This window comes from Thermobia domestica, chromosome 10 (genome assembly GCF_964235325.1).
Source record: "Thermobia domestica chromosome 10, izTheDome1.hap1.1, whole genome shotgun sequence".
NCBI lineage: Eukaryota > Metazoa > Arthropoda > Insecta > Zygentoma > Lepismatidae > Thermobia > Thermobia domestica.
In genome coordinates, this window is record NC_137463.1 from 1,254,875 (window position 1) to 1,267,740 (window position 12,866).

The window sequence follows — 12,866 nt, forward strand, 5'->3', positions numbered from 1 at the left end:
GGAAAACGAAATATTTAGTTTCCTGTGGTAACGCCCTCAGGCTAAGGAAGACGGATGATTATGGAAAGTGAGTGGTTATGGAAGAACTAATGGAATGAGAATGTAGAAGGAAGTGGGGAAAACCAACTTACACGGTGTTGTCCACCACACTCACATCGGGTCGAATCAGTGATCCATTGCCCCAGAGAGTGAGTGATCTAATACTACTGAGACACATGCTCCTTGGCTTTGAAAATGGTTCCTGAAAGCAGCATTGGGTGCTTAGAGTAATTGATACTCCCGGAATGTTCGTGCTTTCCTTTCCTGTTTTCTCGTGGCTGAATAATAATAATTTTATATGTAATCATCATAGTCAACCACTGTAAATCCACTGCTGGATGAAAGTCTCTCGAACTCTTCTCCACAACAATATATTTTGAGTAATCCTATACAATGCTTGGTTTCGTCACCCTACCTATTAATAGTATGACGACGTTTCTTAGGTTTCCTTGTCTCTGTATCCAGTCAAGAATGGCTTTCGTTCATCCATCATTTCTTCCACTTCGGTACCTTTATTTTCATGCCGTCACTCCTGTCATCTTTCTGATCTAGGTGATTCCCATTCCTATTTTCTCATGCGTCGTTGTATAGACTGCAAATGGTAAATGTCTGAATTTGTTAATATTCACATTTCTGATCCATATGTCGACAGACGGAATTAGTGATGAGCAAATACAAGACCGATCTGTGTGGTCTTGGTCTTGCACTGGAACCCTTGGTCTTGGTCTTCCTTGCAAGTCTTGTTCTTAAGTAATCTTATGCTTCCCATAGGTAAATTTTCCTCTGGATAAATTCTACAATGCGCCAATAGTAATGGAAATACAATCTATATTTCTAAATGTAGTATACTTTACCTTCTTGCAAGCATGATATAGGCGATGACTTTATTTTTATTTTTTCAATGCGTGCCCACGCTTCACTACTTATAAGATAAATCACAACTTTTCGTAATCTTTATATATATTTTTACACTCCAAAGGTGTCAGATTTTTTTTCTTTTAACCACAATTAACTAATCTTTGAACAAACTTCCAAATAAATATTGAGTTTTACTGATTCCAATATGTACTCTATGGAGCAGAAACATGGACATTACGCAAAAACGATGAAAAAAATGGAGGCTTTCGAAAAAAGGATAAAATAGCTGGATTGAACGGAAAGCGAATGAGGTGTTAGAAATAGTAGCAGATGGGGAGAAAAGAAGAATTTTAGATGTAATTAAGGAGAGGAAACTGAACTGATTGGGACGTTGGCTGAGAAGGAACTGTATTATGAGGGTCGTGCTAGAGGGTATTGTGGAAGGAAAGAGAGGAAGGGGGCAAAGACTATAGTTGAAGGAAGCTATTTAAACAGAAAATTGCTACGAAGATGAAGAGACTAGATGAGGACCACCGTACATCGAAGCTTCTGAATTACAGCAAGTGACCTGCCAATAATGGAAGAATGCCTATGATGATGATATGCTTAGCAATATTGACCAAAAAGAAAAAGAAAAAGAAAGAAAGAAAGAAAGAAAAATGAAAATTATAACGATTATAGTCAAACCTCTTGATATTTTAGAATAATTTGAGTGAAAATTGAAAACGCTTCAACTGTCTGTTTTGTGTAAACTCAATTTATATAAATACTTTTGACTTATATTATAAATACAAAATAACGGTATCAAACTCCGAGTTATTTAAAATAACTTTACAAAATCACTCTGACTTATGAATATGAATTATTTATTGTGTATGAAGTTATATCGCTTAATCCTCGATGTGCCGTATACCTATTCAACGTATAAGTATCCGCCCATGAAATCAAACTTGCGGTCACATGCACTAAATTTTTGTCAATGCCATGAAAACGTTATTACGATATTAAGGACCAAGGACATACACATGTAGTCGGCACCTATGGTATACGGAATTACCAATGTTCAATACTACATTTCTCTTTAGTTTGGAAGAACACTACTAAAGAGGGGTAAAAAGTGGTTCTGAAAAGGTAGGGGGACGGTAACTAGTGGCATGACGTCACGCCCGTTCTCCCTGTTGCCCATTGTAATTTTTTAGTGACTTTGGGGCCGCCGTTCATATTTTTTTCGAGGTGGGGTACGGCGTTCTCCCGCGTTCCCCTTCACTTTTACCCCTGCTACTAATATGTTTTGAAATGATGTAATATCTAGTTTTACGTTCCACGATTATGCACCGAGGCTAAAGGGAGACGGTGGTGATGAGAAATGAATGAAATGGTGAAATGAAAATGTAGGTGGAAAGGGGAAAACCCACGGCAACGCTGTCTGTCCACCAAAAAAGCTTACATGGAGCAAGCTGGGATCAAACCAGGACCCCATGTACCAGAGGTGAACACTATACCACTGACTCGGTACTTGTAAAAGAGTCTTGGTCTTGCGTGCAAGACTCTTGTGCTCATCACTAGACGAAATACACTCATTAAAAAATTCACGCTTTAGATATATCGAAATTTGAATGCATTCCAGTCGATTAATTTCTTTTTTAATCCATGAATGTCTTCTGTCCTATATATCTTATGTATTCATCTCTTTTAATTTCATATTTTCAATTTGAATCTTTGACTTCCTTGTGAATTTGATGAACATTAAATATGTTTTCCATTTTAATTTTCAACCCGATTTCATTGACCTTGGTATTAAGTTCTATCATATCCTGCAGACCTGTTGTTGTTTGAGAAGAGAAAGATGTCCTCAGCGAAAGAGATAAGTTAGATGTTCTTTATTTACATTTATTCCATTATTCTTCCAAACACAAGTACGTTTGAAAAAAGGTTGAAAAAAAATAACACCCTGTCGTGCACCCTTCCTTATTCGTTTGCTTTCCGTACATCCAAACAGACTTGTTTCCAAATATTATCCATAACTTTTGAATAAACGTCTTCGACAGCAATTGATTTAAGAACCTTAACAACCTACGATGTCTTCACCGAATCAAAAGCTTTCTCACAGTTGATGAAACCAGCATTTAACCCACAAACGCTCCTTGTGCCACCAGTGACCCACTTTATTTTTCACTACGTTACATGGGCTATCTCACTCAGTTCGCCAAACCCCCGTTGTTCCACTTCAGGCACACTACCCGTTCTCTTGTTGTAGGAATTTCGTTCAGTTTTCTTCTCAGGTTTTCGATGTAACACGGTATTGTTCAGGCAGTTGCTAACGAATAAAATTGGTCTTGGGCGTTTGTGGGTTAAGGGTAATTCATACTCGTTTAACCTTTCTATCAGTTCCCTCATTACTTATTATGTTTTTAAAGTTATCCAGCCCCTATAATTTAACTACACTATATAGGCCCTTAGAAACAATTGACGCTCGAAGAGATTAAGCATTGTCATTAGTTTAGAGCTTTTGTTTCATCTCAGTAGCAAAAGACAGTGACCGATCTAGAAGGTAAAAACTGGGGGTCAGCCAGAATCCAGACTATAAGTATATCATGAATTTACTATAAATTTTCAAAAATATATAAATGCCTTAAATTAAAAAAACTGGGGGCCTGGGCCCCCTGGCAGGCTAAACCGTCACTTCCAAAGGCAGATAGATTGACGTGGAGTGCTTGTAATTCTCAGAAAAAATGTTGTGGAAAATGATAAATTTAAGGTTCCAGTACGCGTAGGAAGGATGCAATTCTGAGTTACAGAAAATCGTATTCGAATTGTTCTCGAAGCTGTCGAAAGACGGAGAATTGGACGAGTATATATTGTTGTTAGCTAAGAAATTAAGATAAAGAGTTTGCTTATTTTGTATAATCTGAAACAAAGAGTATTTTCTAAATCTGAATCTGTTCCCTACTCTTTTATTGTAAAGCCAATTAATAAGCAACAAGCCGTAATTGAGTTTTGAACTGTCATCTAATAAAGAATGAATAATTATAATAAACGTTTGGTTTTGTTGCAGGAATCCCGATGTGCGTACGTAGTTCTTTTGCTCGCCCTGTATTGGGTGACGGAAGCCCTTCCTCTGGCGGTCACCGCTCTGCTCCCAGTGGCACTCTTTCCTTTGCTGGGGGTTTTGGACACCAACTCCGTCTGCATGGCTTACTTGAAGGATACTAACTTCATGTTCGTCGGAGGGTTAGCAATGGCAATCGCCGTGGAGCATTGTAATCTACACCAAAGAATAGCTCTTCGAGTTGTCTTATGGATTGGAACCAGTCCTCGCTTGTGAGTACACTTTTTTTTATTTTGTTAACTTTCAAATGAATGACTAGGCGTCGTTTGCATCTGATAATCCGGTTTTGATTCCCGTTTCTGGTACAGAATTGGGAAGTCAAAACCAATTTTAAAAACATCAATAGAAAAAGGCATTTTTAGCCTAAAATTGACAATTTTTGACCAAAAACTAAAGTAAACAGCGTAGGAAACCACTTTTGAGGCATGTTAATATATTCGTCATAAATGAAACCAAACACTACCATAATGCAGAAAAATACATAAAATAGCCAAATAATGACATTTTCCTCAAATTATGCGTGTTGAATAACAAAAGTACTATGAAAACTTCAAGGTCGATTCGCACCACCTAAACGACCACCAAAAAATCAGACATCTTTTTGGTCACAAATAGCCATTTTCCGCACTACCCACCTTAACATTTCGAAAAAAGTTTTTTCGATACACAGTATATATAACTCGGTTGTTTAAAAAATAGAACAACACCACTGGGGGCAAAGATGGTATTATAATGGTGGACTAACTATCGCATGGCGCTTCTATCACCGAAGAGTGCGCTAATTTTCTAGACCAGCTGAACGCGGAAATTAAGAGGAAACACCGTGGAAAGCTCACAAAAATGATCACGATATTGCAGGACAACATCCGTACACAGATCCAACATTGTTGCTGCCAAATTGGCCACCATAAAATTCCAATTGGTCCACCACCCACCTTACTCCTCAAACCTGATCCCTTCTGACTTGTATTTCGTAACCTGAAAAAAACACCTGAAGGTTCACCATTTTGAGGACATTTCTGACGTCATACAGGCTGCTGAGAGCTGATGTGAGATTTTTTTTTTCATGGGCTACAAAAGCTTCAACAACGCTGTCAAAAGTGCCTTGATTTCAATGGGGAATTCGTTTAATAAATATGTCATCTCAGACCTCTGACAGTTTTTTTTTTTTTTTCTTCTTCTTGGCAAAGCCAAAAATTTTTCAGCACCCCGTTAGATACGTTAAACTTTATTAATCTAACATAATCGTGAAGTCAGGTTTCGGCAAGAAATATTTAATGTGTTTTTCATAAGTAGGCGTATTTCAGTTTTGTGTACTTTGTCAGTTTTTTGTCATCCCCTTGCAAATGTAGTCTGTGTTGCATGTACGGTAGAGCGGGCTCAGGCTACAGTCAGCCAGGAAATGAGCAGTCACATATTTTCTCATAATTATTACTTATAATTATTACTTCTTAACGTTCGACAGTTATCCTGGACTTCGTTCGCTGTTTCGGTCTTCGGCATTATTCGGTACCATTCGTTTCTTTTCGTATTTCGGTATCTTTCGGTTTTTCGGTATATCGATACTTTTCGGTATTGAAAAAACACTAAAATTTGCTATTGAAAAGTAAGTACCAAGCACCCCTGTGTATATCTAATGAAACCAAAAACCATTCGGACATTCAAAATACATCATGAAACCATTCAATCTTCAGAACCGTGATATTTTAAATACAAGCAGAATGAGTGTAAATAGTATGTGTGTCATAGTTAAGGAAAACACAATTTAGGCTACTAGTTAAGAATGTTTTCCGCTACACACAAAGATTACGAAATAATTTTTTAAAAATTTCAATTATTCTTATTATTGGCAAAGAAAGACGATTGTGTAGCGCTTGAAACTTCATTTATTTTATTCAATGCATAAAGCCTCAATCATATTGTTTCGTTCAGCTTGGTATAAAGTATGGATTGATATCTTTGGAGAATGTTTTAGTTAAACATGATTTAATATTTAAAGAATAAATTATAATTTTAGATTGCATATCATTAGGCATGCGACGTTCTGTCATAATGAAGTATCAACTTCACCTCAATGTGTGACATAGTTCTCCAATTTTTAGTCTTCAAAGAAATTGGTTTTTCTCCATATTCTCGAAAAGGAAGCATCATTTATCACTTGGTTCAGTTCGACCTGTACTGAATGGTAGAGCTTATATGTTAAGGCTAAACTATAATAATAATAATAATAATAATAATAATAATAATAATAATAATAATAATAATAATAATAATAATAATAATAATAATATAGTGACTGTAAAATTACGAAGAAAAGACAAAATAATAAATCTTTTGTCTTATCCACAATTACGTTCTTTATACCATTATTTCTTTCTTTCTTTTTCTTTTTTTTTTTTTAATGAGGACCACTTTTATTAGTGAAAATATTTTATGGACTAACCTATTCTTGTCCTCTTCAAAGAAAATTTACTTTTTTTTAATGTTTTGAACACACGCCAGTATAATTATATTTTTCAAACAGTATTAGCTAAATTCCCTTAATTTTATACAGGTATTAAGTTATTTTCTAATAATCCAAGGCTATCAAAAATATTTACAGTAATAATTCTAAATAGACTATTATGATTTTGTGTTATCTCTACTTCACTCAATTCTATAATCTATGTTCGAGATTTTCAACTGTGAGAGACAAATTCACTGGAATTTTGTATTTTCAGTCTTTCTGTGCAGAATGGTATAAGAGGACCATAAGGGCAATTTATAGTATACGTAACACAGTTTGTCAAACATTGGTTTAAACTAAAGGAAACGAATGACAAGTAAAATTGGAATATGCTAGGAAACTAAAAATTCTTAAGAAAACCCAGGGGCACGATGTAGTTGATCACAAACTTGTATAACCTGGAATAGAACTGAAGACCCCTCATACCACACGAGATGAGCGTTCCAGTGTCCGGTTGTACTCTGTAGTATATGAAACAAGAATATAACAGTTAGAGAAATCTTTCTCTCGTTATAAGTACTTTAGATTTAACTATTTAACCGTGTTTTAAAAATCAATGTCGAACTTTTCTGAGTGTTTAAACGTAAGTAAAGCAATGACAAATATTTTGCTAATTCTTTTTTCAGGTTGATGCTTGGATTCATGTTGACCACGATGTTCCTCTCCATGTGGATCAACAACTTCGCTGCTACGGCCATGATGGTTCCCATTTTGAACGCTGTTCTTGAAGAGTTGCATAAGGTGAATACACAAGCTGATCTTTTTTCCTTTTGCCATAAATGTCGCCTGAGCTTTATTCAGATTTACAACCAGCATTAAGTTATCTTTCCGTATTTCTCAAGAATCTGCTTTTTATCGCATATCATGTGAAGTCTTTCGAAACGAAGCCTTGTTTTTAACTAGCAACTTATTATTCAGTTCTTGATGATTGGAAGTATCCTGCATTTAAAATTTTACTATTATATTTTTTATATTGTTTCTCGTACTTCCACGTCCTGTTTTAAATGCAATTTTTAACAGCTTCTTTGTGTGATGCAGTGGTTCTCAACCTTTTCTGACTGACGACATATTTCATTGGTATTATTATTATTAATAATAATACTGTTATTAATAATAATAATAAATATAATAATAGATTGGTTATCATAGTGAAACCAATTTGTTTTTATGACTCTATGTAGCTCTTAGTATTATTGCTACCGCTGGAGGCCTTGACTGGTACAGTCTGTCTCGATTTTAATTAATTACTCCGTATTAAAATCTTCATGATTTTTAATTTCTAAAATTTTGCCACATACTGCGTGACACACCAGTGTGTCGCGACACATTGGTTGAGAACCATAGGACTAGTTTGGATTTTTAAAGGCAGAAGAAAAGGATCTAAAATAAGACTAAACGGGGGGCAAAATGTTATTTCCCTCAACTGCTCTTTTATCTTATTCAAAATAACAATATAAGCTAGTGACACACAATCATAGTCAACGTCTTGCGAATAAAATCAAAAATAAACACACTGCTGAACAAGAATGAACTTATTTAATATAAAAACACATTTGCACGTGACGTTTCGATTTTCTAGCCAAGATCCTCATCAGACGTACACTCAGTCAAGATCATCAGCCAAGATCCTCATCAGACGTACACTCAGTCAAGATCATCAGCCAAGATCCTCATCAGACGTACACTCAGTCAAGATCATCAGCCAAGATCCTCATCAGACGTACACTGAGTGATACAAAAAAAACCTCAAGTATATATACACAATTCATCTCCCTATCTGCTCTCTGGGCTCATTGGTCCATTGGCCTAACGTCGATATGGTAAGGAGGTTAGCTCCCCCTTGCAACCGCGACACCCATCGCCGAACTGGACCGCGGTATTAAGGCACTTAATGTGTCAGCAAAGTGAGATTGAAATCCAATCCCAGTTACGGAAGTTAATATGTTCAAAAGATTGCGTTATCTATCCTAACTATATAAATTATAAAAACTACATGAACTGACATAAAATAAATGGCTACTTCCGGTTGCCGTGGAAAGTTGAAATTGCACTTATAGCTTTCAAGTACTAATCCAAAGGAAAATTGCCAAAAGTTAATATTTTTAATTTTTAGGGGGTCTAAGGGGGGATGAAGAAATTCTGTGATTTAAGTGAGCCCTTTTTTGGACTTCTCATATTTTAGGTACTTAGAATCGGAATAAAAACTTGAAATTCGATGTGCTTGTACGTTTCCATTAGCGTTACTTAAGTAAATATTTAAAAAATAGAAAAGTTCAACCATAGAGAGGTTTTATGAGGAACTGAAAAATCTTCCCAATGTTATTTGTATGGGACATCTATTGTGTATTTCAGATGTAAAGCATCACGGGCAGTAGCCAATGCTGTGCGATATTCCGCGCGGTGTTGCCGGATTTCGGACTCCCCTTTCCCTTCTCGCTCTTCCTCTAGTTGAGATTATTACACATACATTGGCAACATTATTCACAATGTAAATATACTATTCCAGCAAACTCAAAGATTTTGGCTGTGTATCCTAGAAGTATATATAGCAACTGAATAACCTACCTATTAACTTATTCCAGTGGAACTGCTAAACGTTCGTCTTCAACACTACTGTCACTATCGTCTATGTCAATTAATATTTCGCCATTGTCTGAATCTGACTCTTGTAAATTTCATTATGAGTTATTATGAGTTCCAAAAATTGTAAACACAAAAAATAATTCTTCGAGCTTCACTTCGTAACAATTAAAAAAAAAGAAGAAAAAAAGAAAGAAAGAAAATTCCGCACTTGTACTCGGTTTCATTAAAGACATTGTCAATTATAATTTTGGAGCGGTGCAACGACATTGCGCAAATTTTTCTAAAGATTAGATCGTTGATAATCTAAGTAATTTATGTCTTATTAACGAGGAGCAGAAAGTGCTGAAATTGCGCAAATTTCCGCCGCGACGTTGCCAACAACAGGATTTAAGGAATTGTGTGAAATTTTGCATCGAAATGAAATGTATAAAGCTATTCCTTTATGAGATATATTTTATTGCATTCTAATATTTACAAAGCAACATACTTATTTACAGAAAATTTCATTTTACAGTTTGAATGCTTGAAATTTAAATCCTACAGCTTTTAAAAATGTCATACGTGCCTTCTCATAGTTTCTCTGCGAATTCCTGAACTCAGCATACTTCCTCATGACAAACTCGCTCCTTTTGACTTCTGCTGGTCTTTGGGCCTTTGAAATTCCTTTTAATATGGACGTTATTTTCATGGCAGTTTCCGTTTGGATCTCTAACAAAGCAGAAATCACCGTATGAATATCAGGAGCAGGGAAGTAAAATTGACTATTATAATGTCTGTGAAAAGCTTCTGGTCCATTTGTCGTCCGACGCATCGTGGATGGTATAGACGCCCACATGACAGGTGGATACCTAAAATTAATAAAATAAAAAGATCCTTAGTTCATGCACACAATTATTGACAATTTATATAAAACACTAAAACATTTATAACACTAGATTCAAGAAATATTTATAGTCTTGGTCCGTAATTTGTTTACAACTATCAAAACCTGCATTTTAATCTACGTCTTACATGAAGACAGAAGAAAATTTCACTATAATTAAGTTGCATTGAGAGAAAATACCATATCAGCACAACCATTAATGTTGTGTTCAAACTAGGACAACAGTTTTTGCAGTATTAAGAGTTATTGAAGCATGTGCTACTATAGATGAAATTCAAAAGGAAGCTACTTACTTGCAACCGTCTTCTATGTAGTTTTCTAGGACGTAATCGGAAAATTTATGCCCTGTATCATCCGGCGTCATTGATATTAGTTGAGTAAAGGCATCTGATACTTCTGTTGGATGTAAATATGGCAACCCAAAAAATGCCTTTATCCATGAACCTGTAAGAAAAGCAATAATAATAATAATAATAATAATAATAATAATAATAATAATAATAATAATAATAATAATAATAATAATAATAATAATAATAATAATTTGTTAGAATAAGCAAGCATTGGGAAAGTAGTGAAATTGATGGATCTTACTGTTGGCTTTATAATTTCTTCATTTCGTACATTATTAGAACAGCAGTTTATTTGCTTTTAAGAATGGTGACTGAATTAAGATTCTTCAGTCAAACAGAATAAGATTCTATTTTCAACTGTATTCTGTATTAATATATAACAAAACAAAGTCCACATGGTATTATTAAATTAATAATAAAGAATAATAGACCATAATAATATCAATAATACCTAGTTCAGATTTTGGATCCATATATGCTTGTCGCAGATCATTGTCGGCTTGAATCCTCCGCCACCATGTTTGTCCCAAATGGAATCTGCAGCCACGAATGTCACAATTTGGAAACACATTCTTGATGGCTTCGTGAGCAGCTGTTTCAAAATCAACGTAAATGATTTTCAAGTCGAATCTACTGTCTAAGTTTCTTATCATCTTCCACATGGCCACATACGTATTCTTGTCTTTCTTCGGCAAAAATGCAAAACATAGAGGTAGATAATATCCATTTTTATATGCATGTATTGTATATAACTGTGTGAAATGCTTAGGAGCATAAGTGAAAGTTCCATCTGCAAATACTTCTAACCCGCTGAACTCACACAGAAAACTGAAAAGAAAATAAGATTAGTGTCAGAAAAGAAAATAGTAAACAAGACTGTAGTGTCATATCGTTAGGTGAAATGCTATGTTACGATATATTTTGTGAGAATCAAAAAAAAAAAACTATTTTACTATAATTTGGAAATAAGACGGAAAAAGGAACTTTTCTGTTCAAGCAACTACTTCCTATTCTACTTCTTGATGCTGTAAATGAAACTCATTTCAAAGTTAATGGTTATAAATGAAATTATACTTACTCGATATTTTTCTTACACGTGAAAAGAATTATATTAGCTTCATCATCAACAAAGATGAATCTTTCTCCGTCAATTGCTATATCATCCTGCTTCTGAACCATTTGCTGTATAGCCTCTACGGTGTTTCTGGGTAGACGAGGAGTCACCTTTCTTCGATTTTTATAAATAACGTCTCGGCATCTTTTAATTTCTTTATGATCAAGTGTGTCATGATGTTCCAATTTTGAAACTTCCTGCCTTATAATTTTATTTGGCTTCTCGTTCAATTGTTCAGTGGCTCGTCGCTTACAATTCTCTCTAAGAAAATGCCGTTGAACACCATCTTCATCTTCACAATGATTATGAATATCTTTCCTTTCTAAAACTTCACTTGTATTTTCATCCATTGTTATACTAGCATTACAGCTTTTCTTAGTACATCTGAAAGAAAGGAAATAATAATTAAATCGTATCACGTGTTCTAAACTTACTATTTAAAGAAAAATGTATTCACTATTTCACTGGCAAAAATGTTATATCTTCCATCACCTTTTAACAAAGTATAGGTCCAATTGACTGACATAAATACTAATGCAGGCTTACTTATTCACTTACGAAAGTATAGGACAAATTGCCTGGCATAAATATTAAAATAGGGACTAGACACATATTTTAACAAAATATAGACCCAACTGACTGACATGGATATTAATGTAACTTTCCATTACTTAACAAAGTATAGAAGCAACTGAATGGCATAAATATTAATATAGGTTACATCACTTAACAAAATATAGGTCCAACTTCCCGACATTAATACTAATAGTGTGTTACATCTTTTAACAAAGTATATATGGATCCTATTGACTAGCATAAATACTAATATAGGCTTACAGAACTTACTAAAATATAGGTCAAGCTGACTACTGAAAATACTAATGTAGGCTTTGCATAACTTAGCAAGCTATAGGCTTATATACATGCAAAAATTATGTACTACATTAACTTACCTCCAATTTGAGCCTTTTTTTCCTTGGCGAAAGAAACGATACTTAAAGCCTCCCATTAATACACAAGGTACACCTTTTTCTGTTTTCGTCAATGTAAACTCCATTCTGAAAGTTTCACTTATGTTTCTCCAGTTTATTGCTTCCTGTTTATATTACCCTCCTCACTAAAACTTGCGATTAATTCTCGATCCTGATTGGCTCGTTGTGATTCTCGTTCCTCATTGGCTTGTTCTATTATTGGTTTATTATATCCGCAATTCGTTCGGGGTTTTAACAGAACCTGAGGAGGTCTGACATACAGTTGCTGGTGACATTTGGGAGAGTGCACAACGGAGAAGAATAAGCTTTGCAGAGAAGAATTGCTGAGATGCATTGCTTTCCTGAAGAAGGTGTTCCAACCACAACCAACATAGATAACATCAGAGATGCATTAAAACAGCAAAACGTACAGTTCACGAACCTCATTCG

At 34.9% G+C, this 12,866-nt stretch overlaps 1 protein-coding gene across 1 annotated transcript in view; it reads left to right on the top strand.

The window, feature by feature from the left end:
- Positions 1-12,866, top strand: part of LOC145662234 (solute carrier family 13 member 2-like) — a 137,519-nt gene that overhangs the window by 37,092 nt on the left and 87,561 nt on the right. The window contains exons 2-3 of the mRNA XM_081727577.1: positions 3,953-4,218; positions 7,139-7,253. Coding sequence (XP_081583703.1) covers positions 3,953-4,218; positions 7,139-7,253 — 381 coding nt within the window. The remainder of the gene's footprint in view (positions 1-3,952; positions 4,219-7,138; positions 7,254-12,866) is intronic.